The sequence below is a fragment of the Amphibalanus amphitrite genome, unplaced genomic scaffold, assembly GCF_019059575.1.
Source record: "Amphibalanus amphitrite isolate SeventyFive unplaced genomic scaffold, NRLGWU_Aamphi_draft 000667F_arrow, whole genome shotgun sequence".
In the NCBI taxonomy this organism is placed as follows: domain Eukaryota; kingdom Metazoa; phylum Arthropoda; class Thecostraca; order Balanomorpha; family Balanidae; genus Amphibalanus; species Amphibalanus amphitrite.
Genome location: NW_024882161.1, coordinates 65463 through 88085, shown reverse-complemented (window position 1 = coordinate 88085; position 22623 = coordinate 65463). Strand labels below are relative to the sequence as shown.

The 22623-nt window shown below is 48.5% G+C and overlaps 1 protein-coding gene across 12 annotated transcripts; it reads left to right on the top strand.

Annotated features, from left to right (window-relative positions):
* Positions 1-222: 222 nt before the first annotated feature.
* LOC122364291 (acetyl-CoA acetyltransferase, cytosolic-like) lies at positions 223-21943 on the top strand. Of its 12 annotated transcripts, none has more exons than XM_043334526.1 (9): positions 223-251; positions 14845-14914; positions 16847-16968; positions 17299-17411; positions 17707-17906; positions 18694-18923; positions 19205-19396; positions 20641-20803; positions 21079-21943. In XM_043334526.1, exons 2-9 carry the CDS (start codon positions 14860-14862, stop codon positions 21195-21197), a joined length of 1194 nt encoding a protein of 397 aa, XP_043190461.1. In that variant the 5' UTR covers positions 223-251; positions 14845-14859; the 3' UTR covers positions 21198-21943. The 12 variants fall into 12 exon arrangements, with proteins under 12 accessions (XP_043190461.1, XP_043190464.1, XP_043190458.1 ...); XM_043334529.1 differs by lacking the exon at positions 223-251 and adding an exon at positions 3981-4176 and having other exon boundaries at positions 14854-14914; XM_043334523.1 differs by lacking the exon at positions 223-251 and adding an exon at positions 4040-4176.
* Positions 21944-22623: the final 680 nt, after the last annotated feature.

Sequence of the window (22623 nt, the reverse complement as noted above, 5' to 3'; positions counted from 1 at the left end):
GACGTTTTATTTAACTTTGTTATTTATAATTATCGCAAACGTCCATTTTTAGGCTTGGTGTTGTATTCTTCTGCTAAATTTAATAAAAATTGGTTTGTTTATTTTGAGTTTAATTAGTTATGACAAGCTAAAGCTAAGGTTAAGATAATTGACGTCATGTGTTTATACCTTTAAAAAGTAAACCACACTACATTATTGGATTATGCCCTAAACCTTGTCCTGGTAAATTCTCAAGGCCGCAAGACAACAGGGCATGAACAAAATGTTTTTTCTTTGCATTTTGAGATTCTAATTAGCCTTACATTTGACTTCATATTTGTCATATCAGTTGGGCAAACTAGACTTTTGGAATCAAAATATGGAGGCATCAATAATTTGATTCTGGTGGGAGGAGCCATGACCAAATATGGGCATGGAATCAATTTTTTGATTCATTTGGGTACACTTTTGACTTCAAATGAATCGTTACGGTTGAAAAAAGGCCCATGACGGTGAGATTTTTCTTTTAAAAGGTAGAAAAATGTGGTAGGTTTGCAAAAAGTGTTACCTCAAAGCTAAGAAATTGTCCCTTTGGCCTTGTGAATGGGAAAAAGACAGAGCCACTGTCCATCACGTAAAAGCTGTTTTGAGGAAATCACACTGTATGTTATTTATGTATCATGAATCACATACTAACCAATCAGTATTTGTGTAAAATGGCAAAATGAAATTTATAAACCCCTAATTACCATTGTTGTAGTGCTTTTATATTATTTATATGGTTTTTACCTGTTGCTTCAGTTTTTGTATTCTTGACATTTAAAAATTGTGAATTGTTATCAAATGTAGTGAAGGTAAAGTACAACAATGCTATAGGTATCAGTTGTGGTGCTGAGGATACCACTAAATGAGAATAATAGCAAGATAAATGCTGTATTCTTGCAAGTCATTGTTGCCTATCTGTTAACATTACCTGTGAATCAAAATAATGATTAGCCAGCTGATGGGGAATCAATATTATGATTATCTGTTTAAAGTGAATCAATTCCTTGATTGCCTTTCACTACCTATAGAATTCAAATTGTTATGATAGGAGCAATATTATTTTGCTTAGGAGATAGTTCAAGCATTTCTGCTCAAGATCAGGCATGCTCCTTCTTGAAACACTCTCTTATTTTTATGTGATTGGTAAGTTAGAAATGGTCTGCATTTATGCCCAAAAGGAATCAATCTTTTGATGCCTCCATATTTTGATTCCAAAGGTCTAGTTTGCCCAACTGATATATTAAAGGCGTAACCGGACAAATCTTCGTATGGCATTTCTTCGTCGCGCAATATTTCGTCCGCATTTCTTCGTCCGCAAATCTTCGTCGGCGCATTTATTCGTGTCGCATTACTTCGTCTCGCATTTCTTCGTAGGTGCAAAAATTCGTAGCGCATTTCTTCGTATCCGCATTTCTTCGTCGGCGCATTTCTTCGTCAAGCATTTTTTCGTCCACGCATTTCTTCGTCTACGCAAATCTTCGTCCGCATTTCTTCGTCCACGCAAATCTTCGTCTGCGCAAATCTTCGTCCGCAAATCTTCGTCCCCGCAAATCTTCGTCCGCAAATCTTCGTCCGCATTTTTTCGTCCACGCATTTCTTCGTCTACGCAAATCTTCGTCCGCATTTCTTCGTCCACGCAAATCTTCGTCCCCGCAAATCTTCGTCCGCAAATCTTCGTCCGCAAATCTTCGTCCGCAAATTTTCGTCCGCATTTTTCGTCCACGCATTTCTTCGTCCAATCAAATCTTCGTCCGCAAACCTTCGTCCGCAAATTTTTGTCTGCGCTATCTTCGTCTCCGCAAACACTCGTCCACAAATGTGGTTCAATAAAACCATGAAGAAATATCAGACAGTCAAGTGAATGACGAATTTGATGCATGGAATGGATGATCGAAACTTTTGAAGTCAGGTAGATGAGGTCAGTCAGGTGAAGCTATTGTATTTGGAGCCGACAATTGTAACATTCCATATCATTTGTGTCCCGAGCATTCTTTTTTTCCCGGTCGTTGAATGACAATATAATCTCTTGTACCCTCGCCGGCATAGGCGGTGGAACGGGGAGTGCACCGGGGCACCGTTCCCCTCTTTAATTTTGGCCTTTTAACAGTAGCCCTATGGGTGTTGCATGGAAAGCATATTGGACCAAAAGTCGGCAGTGCCGTGCCCCCTTAATTGAAGATGTTCCGCCGCTACTGCCCGCCGGACCTATTTGTTTTCTACGGTACGGTGCACGCCGGCCGAGGGGGCGGGTACGACCCCCCCCCCCCATCGCCGTTTCGCCACTGGTGGAGCTAGCGCGTCGCGGAAAAAAACGAGCGTGTGCGCCGCTACGAGCCGCAGAGATTGATACCCGATTTTAAGGCCTTCTAGGTCAGGGGTCGGCATACGGCCCGCGGGCCGGATCCGGCCAGTTGGGTGACGGTTGGATCCGGCCCGCGACCATCTGACGTCCGGCCCGCGGCTGGTATCAGCGACTTACATCGTGTTCCGGCCCGGCCCCCCCCCCGCCACACACACACCGCCTGGAAGGTTAAGCGAGTAGACCACGTGAAGCCGCCAAGTGCACGCAGCTGCAGCAGTCGTTGATGCTACGCGCAAGAGCTGCTGACCAAATCTTACCGTTGCAAGTTTTGTCTAGAAGTAGAATTAGACAAAAACACCCGCAAATGGTGTTTATAAACTCATGAAGTGTGCGAAGGAAGAACTGTTGTGCCAAAGCACATTTGAGTCACTTTTATATCGGAGTCGATTTATGAAGGAACCGCGGGCCGGAACACGATGTAAGTCGCTGATACCAGCCGCGGGCCGGACGTCAGCTGGTCGCGGGCCGGATCCAACCGTCACCCACCTGGCCGGATCCGGCCCGCGGGCCGTATGCCGACCCCTGACCTAGAACGCCTTAAAATCGGGTATAAATCTCTGCGGCTCGTAACGGCGCACACGCTCGTTTTTTTTCCGCGACGCGCTAGCTCCACCAGTGGCGAAACGGCGATGGGGGGGGGGGTCGTACCCGCCCCCTCGGTCGGCGTGTACCGTAGAAAACAAATAGGTCCGGCGGGCAGTAGCGGCGGAACATCTTCAATTAAGGGGGGGGGGGGCACGGCACTGCCGACTTTTGGTCCAATATGCTTTCCATGCAACGCCCATAGGGCTACTGTTAAAAGGCCAAAATTAAAGAAGGGAACGGTGCCCCGGTGCCCTCCCCGTTCCGCCGCCTATGCCGGCGAGGGTACAAGAGATTATATTGTCATTCAACGACCGCAAAAAAAGAATGTCCGGGACACAAATGAGGAATATTACGATTGTCGGCTCCCAAATACAATAGCTTCACCTGACTGACCTCATCTACCTGTCTTCAAAAGTTTCGATCATCCATTCCTTGCATTAAATTCGTCATTCACTTGACTGTCTGATATTTCTTCATGGTTTTATTGAACCACATTTGTGGACGAATATTTGCGGAGACGAAGATAGCGCAGACAAAGGTTTGCGGACGAAGATTTGCGGACGAAGATTTGGTTGGACGAAGAAATGCGTGGACGAAAAATGCGGACGAAAATTTGCGGACGAAGATTTGCGGACGAAGATTTGCGGACGAAGATTTGCGGACGAAGATTTGCGGGGACGAAGATTTGCGTGGACGAAGAAATGCGGGCGAAGATTTGCGTAGACGAAGAAATGCGTGGACGAAAAAATGCGGACGAAGATTTGCGGACGAAGATTTGCGGGGACGAAGATTTGCGGACGAAGATTTGCGCAGACGAAGATTTGCGTGGACGAAGAAATGCGGACGAAGATTTGCGTAGACGAAGAAATGCGTGGACGAAAAAATGCTTGACGAAGAAATGCGCCGACGAAGAAATGCGGATACGAAGAAATGCGCTACGAATTTTTGCACCTACGAAGAAATGCGAGACGAAGTAATGCGACACGAATAAATGCGCCGACGAAGATTTGCGGACGAAGAAATGCGGACGAAGAATTGCGCGACGAAGAAAACTGTGTGCCGATCCCAGAAGTTTATGTCGTTTTTACTAACTACGCACATCCGGCCGCTAATTGAATACTGCTCTTGCGTGTGGCACACCGGATTTGTCCAGGATTTGCGGTTACTTGAGCGAATCCAGCGTCGCTGGACAAAGCAGATTGACGGTATGGCCCTTCTCCCCTATGGAGAGCGTCTACAGCTCCTAAACCTTTACTCTATCCAAGGCCGACTGCTACGGGCTGACCTCATACAGTGCTGGAAGATTTTTCACGGCCACTCATGTATCTTGCCGGCTGAACTATTTGCCCAGCCCACCCTAACCAGAACCCGTGGACACAGGTACAAAGCATTTCTCCCTGCCGTCAACACAGATGTGCGTAAAAGGTCGTTTGCAATTAGGTGTATACATGTTTGGAACTCTCTGTCTGACGCCACGGTGTGCGCTCCTACTATTTCGTCATTCAAGCAGGGCCTACACAGAGATATACATGATTTGCTGTATGCATATGTTTGATGTCGTCTATCTTATGCTACCTTCTTGTTAACTATTCCACACAACGAATGTACAACTGTTTAACACTTATGTATTCATGCCTTAACATTCAGATGTAATCTCACAGACGGGACGCAACTTTCCAGCCGCCCGCTTTCCATGATAGGTGTCTTTTGTATAGCTTTGCAAGGCTGGCACGTCCCTTGTGTACGGGGTTCCTAAATTCCTCTTCTTGACTCTCCTATCTCTATCCTACTGGACATTGTTGGAACCCAACCAGGTAAAACCAGGTAAAAAAGTTGTCAAATTTGTAGCACATTTTCAACACTTTCATATCAATATGGTGTCAGTGTGGCATGTAACCTAGCTAGGTTCAATATGTTCAGGGTTCAATTCAGAAGAGCTCAGCATAACTCACATAAGAGATAGACGGGGGCTTTACATGGGGTAGATGGCCTGATGACTTAGCTGGAATATGGCCAAAATTAAATTGACAGCTTTTAGGTGAAAGGTGGTGATTTGGGTTAAGGGGCGTTTGTTGAAGTCAACTACTGGGTTATTTTGCACCCACCCATTAAATGAAACTTCTGCTCCAATTCTACCCATTGAACCTCAATATCATGATCCACCTGTCCATCACTAGGTATCCTTCCTTATTACATAGAAACTTTGAATGGCATGGCAATTTATAATTTTAAATGACAATATTTTTGTTTCTTCTGTAGGTAGGTAGGTAGGTAGGTACACCAGACTGCTATGGACACTTTTCCAAGTTGGTGGGGCAAAAAACCTAATGTATATCTTGGTTTGAGTCGTTTGATTGAGTTGATTGATTCCTTTCATTGTCGCGTTTGAGTCGATTGAATCAATTCCCGAAAACTGCTCTGACTTGATTGATTTGATTGGTTTCCCAAATTTGTCGTGATTGAATTGATTGCTATTGATTGAGTCGTATACAACCCTAGTCGAGACCCCAGTAATGTGGGCGCTTCTTTGGCAGCTAATCGGCTGACCTGGCCGGTTGTTCAACAACCGGTAAACTGAACAGTGAGCAGGGGGCATCGCGCAGCTACCTCATATAACAAGGGCATTCTACACCGTCTGATGCTCTATTCGGCAGGACACTACTTTTCAACTGCCACACTTGCATTCATCGTAGCTAAAAGAAAAAAATCACGGGGCTGATCGAGAAAAAAAGCTCCATTCAAACTGCAGTAACTAGACATTTTGCAAATATTTTTTAATATGATGACCACAGATGACCTCCGTGACCTCACAGGTCAGCAATGCCTTCGCCTATTGCAGCTACCTTGACCGAATTCCAAATCAAAGCATATCATCGGGTAGCCCATAGGCCGTAGTAACTTTCCTTAAAAGCCGCTTCTCGATATGTGACCCCGTTTGACCTCGGCAGGGCAAAAGGTACAAATAAACGACACTCCATAGTCCATACGTCACAGCCCGGATTCAGCCCAGATTCGGGACACCTCCGATCAAGCTGAAACTCGCAAACAATGAAGGTCCTGACATGCCCAATCCACAGTCCGAGTCATTCGGTGGCATTCCCAGCCGTTTGACCTACAGAGGTCAGCAAAGGTCACGCGGCCCAAATTTGCACAGCAGATTGTGGCCCACCCAGTAGAGCTAGAGCGCTAAAAATGGCACCAATCGAGTCACAAGCATCTAATCTTACTTTCCCAATACCCATTTGACCTCTCAAGGTCATGCAATGACCAAAGGTCATTTGTGGGCTATGTCGAAAATAGGTACACTTGCACAGCAGTTTTCGAGTAGAGGGATTGACCGAATTCCAAATCAAAGCACATCATCGGGTAGCCCATAGGCCGTAGTAACTTTCCTTCAAAACTGCTTCTCGATACGTGACCCCGTTTGACCTCGGCAGGGCAAAATGTACAAATAATCGACACTCCATACGTCGCAGCCCGGATTCAGCCCAGATTCGGGACACCTCCGATCAAACTGAAACTCGCACACAATGGAATGTTTTATATCTTGCCTGAAACGATCCCTTGTGCGTTCCAAGACATTGCGTTGGAATATGACGTTAAAAATACCTAACATGCAGTTAAAAAGCAGATTCTGGGGCATTCACCGTCCTTGCTTCTTTCGCTGGAAACGATCGTCCAAAACAGTAAAATGGCTTTTTTCGACAAAATCTAATTTCGAGCGCAGTCTCGTCAATCAAACATTTGCAGTGCATGACGTTGAGCCATGCAGCGTTAACTCCGACTCCGGAGTCGGAGTCGGTAAGATATTGACGACTCCGACTCTGACTCCGGGCAGAACTGTCGACTCCGACCGACTCCAACTCCGACTCCGACTCCGCAGTAGGGTGGGTCAAGATGGGGGTCAATCTCTCGGATTTTGGGGAGACAGCACTTTTTTGTGTCCCGTGGTCCACTAGCATCGATTGCTCCCCATATAAGTCCTGAATACGTCTTATTTGGTACGCTAGAGTGATTTTTCTGATGTAAAAATTTCGCTGAAACAGGCCAACAGTTTTTCGCTTATAACTTTTGATCTAATTAAGATAGAGCAAAAACAAAAGCACCAGTGAACTCAGCACGCCAAGGCGCGTCGAATGATGTACTTTTTTGCTTGCTTAAGTGTACTTAAACAGTTAAGCACATCTTAAGTACAAATTAATTTCTAAGAACGGTCGAAATGCTTAATGTTGCATATCATTCGACTCGGCTGTTCAAGAGGAACATAATGATACCATTTTGAAAGCTTTATGCTTATAATGTGACAAGTTATTGGCACAAAAGTCATTTGACCTCAGTTGACCACCCTTGGATAAGCACACCAAACAAAGAAGCACAAAGTGACATAATGTTAAGTACTGTGGTTTCAAAGCACAAAAGTGATAGAACGAAACGGATATCTCCAGTATTTTCCAATTTGAATATTTTCCCATAGGGTTAACATTACGGCGTAATGACCTTTAACTGACCTCAGGTCAGTGACATAAAAAACGAACTGTATGTTATATACAACTCGGTGAACTTACCACATCCTGAAGGTTTGAAGGAAATCAGTCCAAAACTGTGAGTTGGACAGGTGCATAAAGAAACTTGAAATTTGACCATGACCTTGTACCGGTTTTTCGACCTGGTGACCTGACCCAAAGTCATACGGACCTGAAATTTTCAGGTCATATGTAAAAAGATTGTCCCATAGGCTGTGCCAAATTTGGCGGCCGTTTTTACGCTATCTCTAAAAAACCTTAGGGGGGGGGGGGGGTTGTATCAACTATCAACTATTTGACATCTCTAACCTTGCCAGGGCGAAGGTTAGAGAGGGACTCTCTTCCTATTATTCGGCATCTTCTCCGTCACGGTCGTCCTGTTCTAAGCTCATGGTCCCCCTCCTGGTCTGAGGGGGCCAGAGGCGACCGCCGGAGGAGGTAGCTACTGATGTTCTGCCTGTTGATCCTGGAGAGACAGAGCTTGCATGGCCTGCGCGTCGTAGCCATTTCCCTAATATCTGCGTCCGTGAGCCGATGAAGGTGATCTATGAAGCGGGGCGGCCGAGGAGGTGAGGGCTGCAGCTGTGTGACATCCACTGTCGGCGGACCCTGGTATTCGTCGTCAGAGTCGGTTTCGTACGGTTCTGTAGAGGCCTCCGGCCGGTTGGCACTCGAACTCCTGCCCAGAATACTGTCCAGGTCGGGCAGTTCGGGCAGGCATGAGGGCGACAGAGGCAGCGGCCGTGGCGAGGGAGTCAGCAGCTGGTGCAGGTCAGGCAGCGACTCAATCTCATCGATGGTCTGCTGCGACTCGGCACTAATGAGAGAACCTGCTAGCGAGAGCGAATCACTGCTGGGGCTCAGAGGCTCGTTCTTAGGTGCAGGTGGTGCCTCATCTGCTGGGACGTCAGCCAGGTGCGGTCGCTCTTGGAGCTGAAGCGGAGAATCCGCTGGCTGTTGTTGACGAGGGACGAGCCTCTGGAGGAGGGGCCCTGCTTCCGGCTGCCAAGCCGGAAGGGCCCCTGCGGGGCCCGGCACGCGAGCTCCGTCGGGGCGGGGGAGGATCAGAGGGACCGTAGCTACACCCCGCACCGTCGCGTGCCAGGCCGCCATGATGCTGTTAATGCGTACCGCCCGCGGCGGCCGCTGCCTGCCTCGTACGACGGCGGCAGCGACTGACAGGAGGGCCGGGGACCACACTCCCCGCATACTGTACCGAAGGGGCCGGAGCAGGCGGCAGGTGCAGCACAGGGGCGGGCGGCAGCAGCTGGACTCCCAGCTGCTGCAGCTCTAGATCCGGGAGAGCCGTAAGGGCGGCCGCCCAGCCGCCGCGGCCGACGGTGACAAATATCTTCAGCCTGTCTGGGAGAAACTGAAAGTCTTGGATGTCGGCGGGAACCTGAACTGTAGCTGGCAGAAGTACCCGACTCTCCTGCCGGTTCCTGGTCTGGTAGTTGTCGTTGATGAGTTGTTGGGCTACCAGAAAGTCCCGCCACTGTTGGTTAAACATAGGCGGGGGGAGCACCAGTGGCGGGGCCCGTCCATCGGGCGCTGGCTGGTCGAACCCAGGCGCGGTGTCGAATATCTGGTTCGACGGCTGGGAAGAGCGAGACGGAGGGGGCGGCTGCAATAGCGCCGCCGCTCGATGGGCAAGCTGAAATGCTTGCACGTTTGATGTCTGCATTTGTTACGTGATTTGACTTCCCTCCTGTATTGGTTTTTAAAATCTAACCCTGATCTGGCCTGTCTGGATAGGTGGCGCCACTATCGCCTTGGGTGGCATTCATGATTACAGAAAATCTTATCTAGCGTACCAATTATTGGGTTTAGGGCAAATATTTTGTTATCGCTCATCATATAATGAATCAGCGCCATAAAATATTGCTGTCTCCCATCGATTCTAGATTATCGACCCACCCTACTCCGCAGCCCTGGTTTAGAGGCTGGTAGAACTCTATTACCACGGAATATATAGTCTACGACAGAGTCGTAGACTATATATTCCGTGCTATTAGTTATTACTAAGGCCGGCTTGGTGGGCTTGGTTTACTAGGGGGAAAATATTGTTCCCCTGTGACGTCAAGGATTTGGTAGCAATGTGGTAGTTATCGAAATAGCCGTTCATGGCGCAATTGTTACATAAAGATTCTAGTTCAAATATTTGCAGAATCTGGTATTCCTTAGTGATGACGTCAGTCAGTCGGGAAGTTTTTCCTTCACAGTAAAAGATCACGAGATCCACGAGATCACAGCACTGAGCAGTGAGCACTATGAGCACGACCTTACTTACCGGACCTTACGTTTTCTATCATATTTCATAAGTTATAACATAACTTAGGCTGGGGGGATCCGTGCTATCGTAAGTTATATCGGACGTGGCTGCGAAACTTCTCTCGGTACGAAACTTCTCTTGATCGGAAGAAAATCGGAGGGATGAAAAAGAAAGAGGGGCAAATCGGAGCTACGTTGTACGTAAGTTGTTTCGCAGCGTTTAAATGCCAGTTTTACTACGATTTAAATGCCAAGCAGATCAGCTGACCTCGTAGTACCATGTCGATAAGGTCGAATTCCCCATACGTCTATAGTGTAAAAGTGACCCCTATTGCAAAGGGGCTGTCAGGGACATCTCCTCCTCTGTAAATTTGGAGGGATCATGTGTCGGCATTCCCACGTTCGTTTCGGAGTCCATCTGTTCCATTTGGAGCCCGTCAGTTGTCGTCAAGAGTTGGCGCAGCGAGCGCCCCGAAGACTGCGTCTGCGCACGAGGCTTCGCGATGGAGGAGTATTTTGACGAAATCGCCCTCGCTGCAGAATAAATAGAGGGACTTGTTGAGAAAGAGGAGGCCGCAGTGTGCCGACGACTTTAAACTGTACGCCAACGCCAAGACCAAGGCAATCAGGGGGCGCTCAGATGATCGGGAGGTTTCGATTGATCAGGGACCCACCAGGTGACCAGGGAACCCTCTGATAACTAGGGGTCCTTCCAATAACCAGGGACTCCTTCAATAACCAGGGGCCCCTCAGTAAACGTGGGCCACTCAGGTTACTGCAAGAGACAGGAGTCCCTTATAACCAGGGACCGGCAAGGTCTTTCAGGTCCGTTTTTGACAAAGCTGTTATTGATGTCATATGCGAGCAATTTGCCAGCAGCAGAGGGCCCTTTCAAGCCTTTTTAGGGCCGTTTAACGTCTCTTGAGTTTCCTTTGAGGCTAAGGGCCTCTTCAGCAGCCGAGGGGTCTTTGAGGCCTTTTGAGAGCCTCTTAACGTCAGCTGAGGACCGTTGGACGCCATCTGTTGGGGCCTTCTGATGGCCAGTAGATGCCAACTGAGGGCTCTCTGACACCAGCTGAGGGCACGCTGACACCAACTGGGGGCCTCCTGACACCAACTAAGGGCGCTTTTATATTTGACACGAGCTCAGGGCCCTTTGACGCCCTTTGAGACCTTCTGAGGTCCGTTTGACGCCAGCAGAGGACCCTTTGGGGGCATATGAGGGCCCTTTGCTGCCTTTTAAGCGGCCTTTGAGGCTTTTTGAGGGCCGCTTGACGCCACCTGAGGACCGTTGCGGTTGGACTCCAGTTACGGACCGTTTGAGGCCTTCTGATGGCCATTTTGCGCCAACTGAGGGCCGGGGGGCCCTCTGATACTAGCTGGGGGCCCTCTGACACCAGATAAGGGACCTTTAAGGCCTTCTGAAGTCCGGTTAACGCTAGCGGAGGGCCTTTTGAGGCCAAATGAGGGCCCTTTGAGACCTTATAAGGGCTCCTTGAGGCTTTTGAGGGCCGCGTGACGGCATCTGAGGACCGTTGTACTCCAGCTGACGACCGTTTGAGGCCTTCAGATGGACTTTTGGCGCCAGCTGAGGAGGGCTCACTGACACCAGCTGGGGGCCCTCTGACACAAGCTAAGGACTCTTTAAGGCCTTCGGAGGGTCGTTTGACGCGAGCTCAGGGCCCTCTGACGCAGGTTTAGGGCCTTTTGACGCCCTTTAAGGTCTTCTGAGGTAGGTTTAACGTTGGCTGAGAGCCATTTGAACCCATTTGAGGGCCCTTTGAGGCCATCTTGTGGCCCTTCATTTGGCCATCTGAGGGCCCTTTGACACCAGATGAGGGCCATTTGACGCTAACCGAGGGCCCTTCGAGACCATCTGAGGACCCGGTGACCCCATCTGTGGGCCCTTTGAGGTCTTTTGAGGGCCATTGAAATTTCACAATACCCCTGGCTGCGCTACTGGGCATTTATGGACTCGTATGGGCCTGCTGGGGAACGAGATGGGCCCTGCCGGTCTTCTCAATCATTATTTCAGTTCATTTTACATGGTCTTCGGCGGTCTAAAGATTAGGGGCCCCAACTCGAATGGGGGGGGGGCCGTGTGCCCTCTCCTGTGTGTGGCCTTGCCGACACTACACCGCTTCCCCTCCCTCCGCCATAAACGCACCGCTGCACTGTTAGGCGCCGACAAATACGGACCGGCGCCGCAACCGCCTCCCCCGCGGCCTGCCTCGCGTTGACATAGCCCTTTCCGAACACCAGTGTAACCCCCACGCGGCCTAGGTATCGCCGCGCCCACCTGTCCGCGGCGCGGCCTCTAATGGCGTATCGGATCATTGATGGTGCGATACATGTTTTGGTCAGATTTTCGCAATTAACGCGAAAAATTGCCCAAAAGACTTTTTAAATTTCAAAATTGAAAAAAAATATTACAAAAATGACGTGAAAGTGACCGTTTTCAACGTGTAAATTTAAAACGCTCTAGCGCAGCCGTTTTTGAAGAAATCGACTTCAAATTTTGCACACGTGTTCATCAACCATATTTGTTTAACATATATTTCGGTTTTGTGAAAATTTTGAAAATTTCTTATATTTTTCTCTTGAGAAAGAGGTAAAGCTTCGCTACGATCGGCCTTCCGATCGACCGAGAAGATTCGTAAAGTTAGTTCGTATCTTCACCATTTGCGATACAACTTGCGTATCTACTTAGCCTACGATGTGATGGATCCCTCCAATATCTGTTCCGATTCAACTTACGTTTGATCGCAACTGCGAGGTGCCTTGCGCTGTTATCTGAAATGACCATTTGGATCTTTTAACCCTCGCCCGCACATGGGGGGGGGGGTGGTTGCCACCCCCCCCCCCCAGGTAGTCTTTCTGCTCTGCACTCAACATTTTTAGAGCTAGAAGGCTGATTTTTCGTATAGCTGCTCCTCTATCCTTTCTTGATGTCCACTGAAAATTTCAAGTTTCTGTGATTTTTGGTTTCGGAGATATGACCTTGTTTGTCAGGTCATGTCATGACCCAAATGGCCAATTCTCAACATATTGCGTTTGCCATGGGCCTTATGAGCTTTTGACACCCTGATTTCGGCCTTTTTTGCCAGTCTTACCTCCCACCTATCATGGAACATGTTGTTCGACGATGTACAGGGGTCAAGGTCAGGGTCAAGGTCAACCTAGGTCATCTAAGATAATTGCGTTTTAGGCAAGCTGAATTTACTTTTTTGAAGTTTTTTTGACTGCATTTTTGGTAAAAGCTTCTCAGATCATGATTTCATGTAATATGGACCCAAAAACAATCGGTGCACACATCAGTATACACACAGACACACACAGACATACAAACACATATAATTGACCTTGACCTAACTTGACCTGAAATGACCTCAGCAGCAAAATTCTGGTCGGGTAGTGTGACAAAGAGGTTCTAGCTGGCTTGGCACCAGAAAACAGCATCGTCATCGGTATTTGATAAGCAGCACACTTGATATCCAACGGTGACCCAAAACAGCAACATTTTTTTGTTTGACCTGACCTGGAAGGTCAATGACTGACCTGAGAAGGTAAAACTGGGTATCATTGGATTCGTCTCTTCCCAAAGAATCTTTTTGGTCTTTACCGCTAAGCTCTATCTCCAACAGGAACGAAATGGCGCGGGGGGGGGTGGCAACCACCCCCCCCCCCCATGTGCGTTCTAGGATGGGAAAATGGCATGTGCGCCGTGCGGGCGAGGGTTAGTTAACTGAACCATGATCTTTTCAAGGATTACAATACAACGCCACCCGAGGCAATCGCCGATGCCAAATGCCATATGGCCATGCGATAGCCCTGCAAATGTGAAAAATCAATTTATCGCTTGGAACATTTTTCGAAAGCCCATCATTTATTTATGAGGGCAAAATAAACCCCTGCTGAATCCCTGCTAACTTCCGTTACATCACCTTTTTGTTGTTTCGTGCTCCAGATTCGTTTCAAATGCGTCAGATTTGGAACAGAGCGATTGCTACCATATCATCGGGCCTCATCATACTTGCATCCAACCCTGAACACATCAAGGCCCTATAGAACACATCACACGCAATCACACACGTATCACCTCTGCGAATCACACGGTATCACACCAAGATCACAGAACGCGAGCGCAACGCAACACAACATTTCCAACAACAACAACCTATATACCGTGAGTCTTGCAACAACCCAAGGCAACAACCGCCCGTCCCCCCAGCGAATGTTGGTTTGCCTCAAGAACCTCAACCTAGAAGTCCCTTGGTTCGTCTAAAAAACTGGTGAGGATTTTTTCTCATTACTGATTACTTTATTTTTTCACATTTTATTTTTAATTGACCACCACATGACAATGATAAATGGTCTTAGGGCAGACCTTCACTTCAACTTAACACTATGCGTGATTGTCCAGGAAATTACGTGCGTGATCTGCGAGTTTGCTTGTTTTGCAGAAAATCAGTACGCAGATGAGGTTCAGCTGATAGGAAATATACAGGGTCGGCTACACTGGGGTCACGCTGACGCAGATTGTCAAGGAAATGCCGGACGCTCAGTGCAGGAATTGCCAGATAGGACGGTCAGGATATTCCGTACTGATATAAAGTTCAGAGCTAACTATTTTGCAGAATCTGTGAGATTGTGTGATATGAGAGTTATTGGCACACTTGGTGGTGCACTGTATGAATCCAAGTGATGTAATTAATCATTGTTTCTTTAATTTTCATGTGTTATTGATGTCTTATTAACTAAATAAACTATTTATCAATAGAATAGTATAGAAGATAGCAAACTTGAGCATTTGTTGCGAAACCATTTATTAGTTGTCATTAGGTATTGTGTCAGCATACAATAATTCATGGAAATTCTGGAAAATAGCAGAAACCAATGTTAAGAGACTAGAGAGTCTTGCAATCACGGATCCCCAGATCACGTGCTTAATTTCCTGGATGGTCACGCATAGTGTAGCTCGGCCTTTACTTGCCTGATTTCAGACCTCAGCCTAATCATACAGATCCTACTGCTATGTAGTAACATTGGGTAATTTGTCGACATTCATCACTTGTTTAGTTGTTTCAGGAAAAAATGGATTCAAACAAAACTGAAGTTGTGATTGTGTCAGCTGCAAGGACACCAATTGGTAAGTGAAAAGCTGAATGGTCCAAAAGATGAAAAGGTGAAGTGACCCACTCCATCCCTTCTTATCTTAGAAAAGGTGACTATCAGTTATGGAATTTTCACCCTATAAAGATTCAGAAACATATCCCCTGAAGTAAAGACATCAGCCAGCCTAATAAAATTGAAGCCACTGATAAACTCTGAATAGACTCTGTAGACCCACCATATCAAATGATATGTTATGTGACATCCTTTGACAAAGGAACTTCATAACCTTTGGCTTTGACATGACCCTGACCCAAGACCAACATTCTGAGCTGATTTTTCCATAGCTAAGAGTATATCATTTGACAGTCCTGACTCCTGAGCATGAACAGTGTGAATGTGTCAAAATTGCTTCTCTGACCAATTTTGGCTATGTTGTTTTGCAAAAGCAGACCAGCTACTGTGGAGCCTTAGATTTCACCTCAGAGATCACCAGTTGACCTGTGACCTTAAAATTGGGTACCAGTTGCAGTGTTTAAGGAAATATACCACTTTCCTCAAATAACTATTTTGTGACAGTATTATTATTTTTTCTGTGTAAAAAGATCTGAAAAAATTGTACAAATTTTCCAAAGTAATTCTTCACTATTTTCATATTGGAAGAATTATATTCCATCTTTGGTAGAGGCTAAATAGCGGTGGTGCTGAAGTGTATTACTCATGGATTAATCATATTGTATAGTTCAAAAGCAACTGCATGCTGATTCCCTGAGCTTAGCCTCTGCGGCTGGCTGCTGCTTTCTTGGCATTCTTCTACAAGTGACGCATTCTTTTGTGTCATTCAAGAGACAAGGTGCTCTTTTCGAAACGAGAAATGAAATATCATTGCCTAGGGTGATTTTCGGGGCTTAAAGCTCCCGATTTGTGCCAGTCTCAGCTCAAGCCACAAAACTGATATTCCTGAGGGGTGTTCACGGGCACCGCACACTGCCGCGTGCGGTGTGTGCGGAGCGTCCAGCAGGCGTGGGGGTAGGGGATGGGTACCTAGGCGGCTCTGACGTCACGGCTGCGTGCGGTGGACGGTCCGCTGTGGCCAGTCCCGACCGGCCACAGCGGTCGTTGTGTGCGGTGACGGAAGGCTGACGTAGGGACGCAGTGGGCGGAGCTTGGAGGCTGTGTGCGGTCCGACCGCACACAGGGCCCGTGAACAGCCCTCTGTTCAAAACTCTATTTTGAAAGTGGTATATTTCCTTTAAAGGGACCCTCCCACCTTCAAAAAAGTTAATGAATTGGCATGAAAGTGATGTCGCTCGGTTCAGAAAGAGCAAAAACGAATATCTACCAAATTTCATCAAAAAATATTCACCGGTTTTCAAGATATTAGACTTTTACTTTTGTTTACTTTTTGGGATCTCCGCTGTTCCTAGCGACTTTATTTGAAAGTGCGGCATTTGTTGCGCGCAAAGCAGCATATACCACCGCGTGCTACAAAACGTTTTAGTCAAACATTTAACGGACGTTCGAAAGCCTGATGACGTCATCAGATTCCCGTAATGGTTAAGAGATAGGGACCAAGCTGGTCCCACCCTGCAAGTAAAAGGAAGAAATTTCTTGAACACCATAAAGCTGCGGGGGTTGAGACCAGGATAAATGGTGGTTTCTGAGCCTGGCCGCAAACTTGGCTATCTCAACTCAAAACTAATGTTAAGGTGGGAGGGTCCCTTTAAAAGCGTATACGCTCGTTATTTTGTGAAGCTCATAATCTCAGGGGTGGAACGGCGAGGGAGCCCCCCCCCCCCGTGCGTACCCACTGTACGGGACTGCGCATCGTAAGCCGTAAGCCGTAACGTTCGGTGTGGCCAACCAGGCGGCCGTCCAGTCGGAACACCGGCCGGTTGTTCAGTCTGTGTGCATTCTTGCACTTGATCACGATCCCATTGTCACTTTGTGTTGCCGTTATGTGATTCAGGCTCGTTTCTGGGCTCGCTTTCTACGGTTAAGAGTCACCAGCTGGGCAGCCTGGTCATCAAAGAAGTGCTGGCACGGGCCGGGGTCGACCCGTCTGAGGTCAGCGAGGTCATCATGGGTCAGGTGAGAGCGATGGCGCCGGTGGCAGACAATAGTGAACGCGACGGTGGGCCATACACTGACTGGGGACATATCTACTTTTGGTTAAAGGTCAGGGACTGCGAGCTAGGAATAGAGCACAAGATGTAGCATGCACATTGCAAACAGACCTTGCAAGTATGCATTACAGATATTCTACGTATAACCACCGGCCATAGACGCAAACTGTGGCGATCCGCCCGCTCTGTTGCTGACATGTGGTTCTGGCGTGCCTGCCGGTATGCTCAGTTCGCCTGGCGGCAGTGACGCCCGCGGCTGGTCTGACTCGGGTGTGTTTTTTTTTTTTTTTGTCAGGTGCTGCCGGCCGGCCAGGGACAGAACCCGGCCCGGCAGGCCGCCGTCAGCGCCGGTGTGCCCGTCCACGTGCCCGCCAGTGGTGTCAACATTGTGTGCGGCTCCGGGCTGAAGTGAGTGGAGGTCAGGACAGTGCCTCAGGTCCAGGCGGTATCACGTACTGAGTGGGCCGTGAACTCAGCCAAGGCTGGACACAACCTTACCAAAGACTCGCTCATCGTAAGACTCGTTTGGTGTGTCTAATTAAGTCTTTTTTTTACATGGGCGACCACATTATGGAAGTAGTTATGCCTAATAGTTGTTTTTGAAGATAGTAACGTCGTGTGGTGACATGCGGAGATTAACTGTCCATCCACCTGCTCCGACGACTGAACCGTCAGATTGTGCTCACCGTGTTTCCGCGCGCAGGGCGGTGTGTAACGCGGCGCAGGCGATCCGCTGCGGCGAGGCGCGGCTCGTAGTGGCCGGCGGCCAGGAGTCCATGTCGCAGGCGCCGCACCTAATGGGTCTGCGCACCGGACAGAAGCTGGGAGACGCCCAGCTAAGGGACAGCCTGCTGGCCGACGGCCTGCAGGACGCCTTCTCCGGGATACACATGGGGGTCACCGGTGGGTGCTTGGTCATGGGAGTGACCGGTGGGTGCCGAGTGTCCTGGGAGTGAGTGCCCAGATAGTCCCCTCTCCTCCCCCGTGAGGGCCCCGTAAGCAGGGCGCCGTGCTGTCTGAGAGAGTTTGATATATTAGTCGACGAATTATCACTCCTATAATACGACATAGCTACCGCGTCGATATTGCATAGTCCATGACGACTGTTTGCCCTATGATCAGTGTTAACGCTGCCACCGGCGCTGCTCACCCTAGGCGACGTCAGAGCGAATCTCCGCAGGTGTACAGTCAGCTGGACAATTAGGTCATTAGGCGCCGTCAGCCGGGATTTAATGGGCGACCGTCTAACGCCCCGCCCCCTCCCCGAGGTCTTCATATTTGGAGAGAGTGCGATACTCAACACCTGGGCTGAATCGATGGACCGTTTTACGCTACTCTCGGCAGCGACTGCTGTTTACCCTGCTAATGACGCCTTTCTAATTTGCTAAATCTAATTCTCAACACAAGAAATTTCACGAGCGCTTGCGAACGCCGATATTAAATATTAATACAAGCTTCACGCTGAAGTGCCACCTTTTCGCCCTTGCTGTGATGAATATAATGATGTTTTATTTACTGTTTTTGCTCGACTTCGTTTATGTTTTTTCTGCGTTTTATGATTTTTACTCTACTTCCGAAAATGTTGGTTTGGGGATTCGCTCTATCGAGTATCACTTTTCGAGCTATTCAGAACGGACTATGCGTTCACCACATTCTCTCACTGATTCCCCCTGGTGTCGGTTGTCCTCAGCGGAGAACATTGCCAAGCAGTTCTCCATCTCTCGGTCGGAGCAGGACGAGTACGCGTGCCGGTCTCAGTCGCTGACCAGGGCGGCGGTGGAGGCCGGCCGATTCGCCGCCCAGATCGTACCTGTTCCCGTCCAGTCGCGCAAGGGTGTCACAGAGGTGACGGCAGACGAGTTCCCGCGCCCGGAGACCACCACCGAAACGCTGGCCAAGCTGAAACCGGCCTTCATCACGGTCAGTCGCTAGAAATGTTGAAAGTAGCCGTGCACTTTGCGTCATCGCTTTCCGATCTCGGGTCTTATTTGACTCACTGGGTCTCGCTTTTAATTTTTATTGGAAGATCAGCTGGACAACGTGGACTTCCACTACTTTTTTCCCTTTTTGTTTCTTTTCTTGATAAGAATAATCACAATTCACTGTTTTCCTGCATTTTGCTTCTGTATTTTCTGTTTGAATGAATTGTGTTTGCTTTCTGCTTATCAATTAATATGTGTATTCATTACCTATGTCCGCAGGACGGCAGTGGCACTGTGACGGCCGGTAACGCCTCGGGGCTGAACGACGGCGCGGCGGCCGTCCTGCTGATGAGCGCAGAGGAGGCGGCCACCCGCCGGCTCACCCCGCTGGCACGTGTCGTCTCCAGCGCCTCCTACGGCGTGGAGCCCAGCATCATGGGCACGGGCCCGATCCCGGCCACCCGACTGGCGGTGAGCGGCGCACGGCAGGCGTGTTAGTCACAAACGGGGTGTTTGGAATACGGAGAGATAAGCCGGCTTTCGGGAATAGATTAGGGAGAGGGTAATAGCCAGAGCTGGGCGCGTTCCTCGATTTTTGGTAGTGCGTTAGCGTTCCTGCGTTCCTCCGGCCGCGGTTAGTGCGTTCCTGGAATAGCGTTCCTCAATTTTTTTTCGCTCGGTGCGTTAGCGTTCCTGCGTTCCTGCGTTCCTCCCTCAAAAATACCACCGAACCACGCGGCGCGGGCCCAACCAAACACGGGGCGAATCGATCACAGAATACCCAGAATGGCGACGTGGGGCCGAAAAGCAGCTCGACATCTCTTTTCCGAATCGAATATCTGAAATACGTTTTACCAATATCATCCGTAGGGTTTTCAACAAAAATACGACCTGCTTAAAAACAATAGTTAAGTTAAAAGATGTATCTCAGTAAAAGTTATCATATTTACTTTACACATTTAATGCCTGAAACTGAATCGAATAGTAAACATCACCTCTAAAAATCTTTACACATCTAATGCCTGAAACCGAATCGAATAGTAAACATCAGCACTAAATCTAAGCAAGCCTTCCTCGATTCGACCGACAAGTGGCGCCTCTACCGGCAAACACACGTACTCGAGATTCAAACATTTGACACAGAGGTCATTGGCAGCAATATAATTTTTCGGGTGGTTCCGCAAGAACGCAGGAACGCTTCAAAATTTCGGGTGGTGCGTTCCTCTTACTTGCGTTCCTTTGAAAAACTTTGCGTTCCTGCGTTCTTGCGTTCCTAAAAAGGGCGGTGCGTACGTACGGAAGAACGCAGGAACGCACTAAAGGAACGCACTTGCCCAGCTCTGGTAATAGCCATGTACAAAACTCGTAATTCGAGAGAAGCAACACGTCAAATAGCTGCCAAGCTTCCAAAGCTGAGCAATCTGATCCTGTAAAGGACATTGGCGTCTGGACGTAAAGGCATTTGAAATCATGAAGTAAATGTCACGCAATCTCAACCAAATGCTCAGGCCATCGTTTATAATTGTTCGTCGATGATGATGCTGATTTGGTGTTTTAGGGCACACCACCAACGAGGCTATATGGCTAATTGTTCGTCACGTGTTACTAACGAGTCACGATATGTTAATTAATGACGGTAGTCATATTCCGGTTGCACCACTCTCGAAGTATATACCCTCCGCAGAGTTGAGCTGCATTTCGGCGTTCCGTTTCAGCTGGAGCGGGCCGGCTGGAGTATGGACGACGTGGACCTGTTTGAGATCAACGAGGCGTTTGCGGCGCAGGCGCTGGCCGTGCAGCGCACGCTCGGCGCGCCCATCGACAAGGTCAACGTCAACGGCGGCAGCATCGCGCTGGGACACCCGCTCGGGGCCTCAGGTCAGTCGGTGTGAACACTGCCGTCAGCAGCGCTGCCAGACCTTTATCTTCATCACACAACACTTAGACAGACAGGATAGGGTCGGATGTCTCGTCTTACCGTTTTTCATCATTCAGACATGTTTACTTTATGGGTGGGGTGACTAGCTTCTGAGCACGGACGGTGTTTATCTTGGGAAGTTGAAAACTCGTGCGGGGTTCTGGTCCTCCACGCGGCCGTCCCTACAGTGTCACTCTTCCCACGAACCCTCGTGACCGCTGCTCTCCCTCCCCAGGCGCGCGGGTGCTCGTCACGCTGCTGTACGCGCTGAGGGAGCGCCAGCTGAAGAAGGGCGTGGCTGCGCTCTGTATCGGCGGCGGCATGGGCATCGCCATGTGTGTCGAGCTCATGTGACGTCGTCACCGGGTCGCTTCCAACGGAAACGCGCCGCCGCAGAGGGAGGGTCGCCACCCGCCACTGCTGCAGTAGCGGGAGATGAGGCCAGTCGAACCCCGTTAGGGGGCTGTACCAAAATGATATTTCACTATACTCGTATACTCGTGCCTTTCTTGCCCACATGTATAATGTGCGTGCCAGTGGGCGTTTCCGATCAAACATTTTGTACCGAGCGTTTTACACTTGGCGGGCCAGTGAAGAGTTGTCTTCCCCTCGCGGCTGCGCTCTGTAGCTGTATTGTTTTGGACGTTGGGCTGTCCGATGTGCTAAAACATCGTTGTTCTTTTGGTGACGGTTTTTTGGTGACGGTCGAAGCTTTCTGAGTGAACGGGTGAGGGCTTTTATCGTTGACGTTTTGCCCCTTAGAACGTGTTCTTTGCTGCCAGTATAGCTCGATCATGACAGGCACGTCAGCGTGCATATCAGGAATTCAATCGTATTTGCCAAAGGTATGGAAGCTCAAGGCTCGCAAGTTTTTAGCAACTTGTTTTTGTTCCTTGTTGGGAGCCTGCCGACGTGAGATCTATGTATTTTGCCATATGCCATATCAGCACGTTGTCTGTTTTGTTGCAAGAAAATACTCAGATAGGTTATCGTGCGTTGATACTGTTACGTTTTTCTGTTAATGCTTTACCAAATACTCATTAGTCGTTTTGAGTTGTTGATTTGGTTATTTGGAAAATATATTATTCATCCATCTGCTCTTAAGTGCTTTTCCCTTTGTATTATAAGGCCTCTTCTCATCTCCGTTCACGAATCAGGTACTTCCTTCTGCTCAAAATGTCACGATTGTCTTACGTTTGCCGTTTACCATTATACTTTCTACAGGGTGGGGCAGAAAGATTTACCTGTTTGTTTTAAGCCCATAACTCAAAAAGTTTTGGACGGATTTTAGTAAGATTTTGCATGCGGCTTCCCAACTGACTCGTGTATAATTGTTCTGATCGGTTTTAATTCCGTCGTGGTTGTTTATGAGCTACGGCGGAGATTACAAAAAGAGCCCAAATTGCGGTGCCGATGCAGGCTGGCCACAGTGTCCGAAGCGTCCCAAAACAGCTTGGTGTTGCCATGAAAACTGTTAACAATCTAATGAAATGCCTTAAAGGGACAGGTACAGTGTCCATGAAGCCCATCCCAGGCAGAACAAGACATGTCCGCACCAAAAAGCTGGTTGATATCGTACACAAGATGGTGTCTCGAAATCCTTGGCGAAACATGCGCAAACTGGCAAAGGACCTCAATTTTTCGCACAAAACGATCAGAAGAATCATAAACGACGTTTTGAGCATTGAGTCGTACACGATGCAACGTCGACACCTAATTTCGGCGGCATCCAAGGAGAGGCGGCTTCACAGGGCCCAAAAGATATTGGAGGAAATCAGAA

Coding starts and splice junctions, on each gene's coding strand:
- LOC122364291 (XM_043334521.1), top strand. CDS start 14,173: ATGCGTGATTGTCCAGGAAATTAC. Junction 14,915..16,846: donor AGCTGCAAGGACACCAATTG/GTAAGTGAAAAG, acceptor TATGTGATTCAG/GCTCGTTTCTGGGCTCGCTT. Junction 18,924..19,204: donor TGAAACCGGCCTTCATCACG/GTCAGTCGCTAG, acceptor CTATGTCCGCAG/GACGGCAGTGGCACTGTGAC.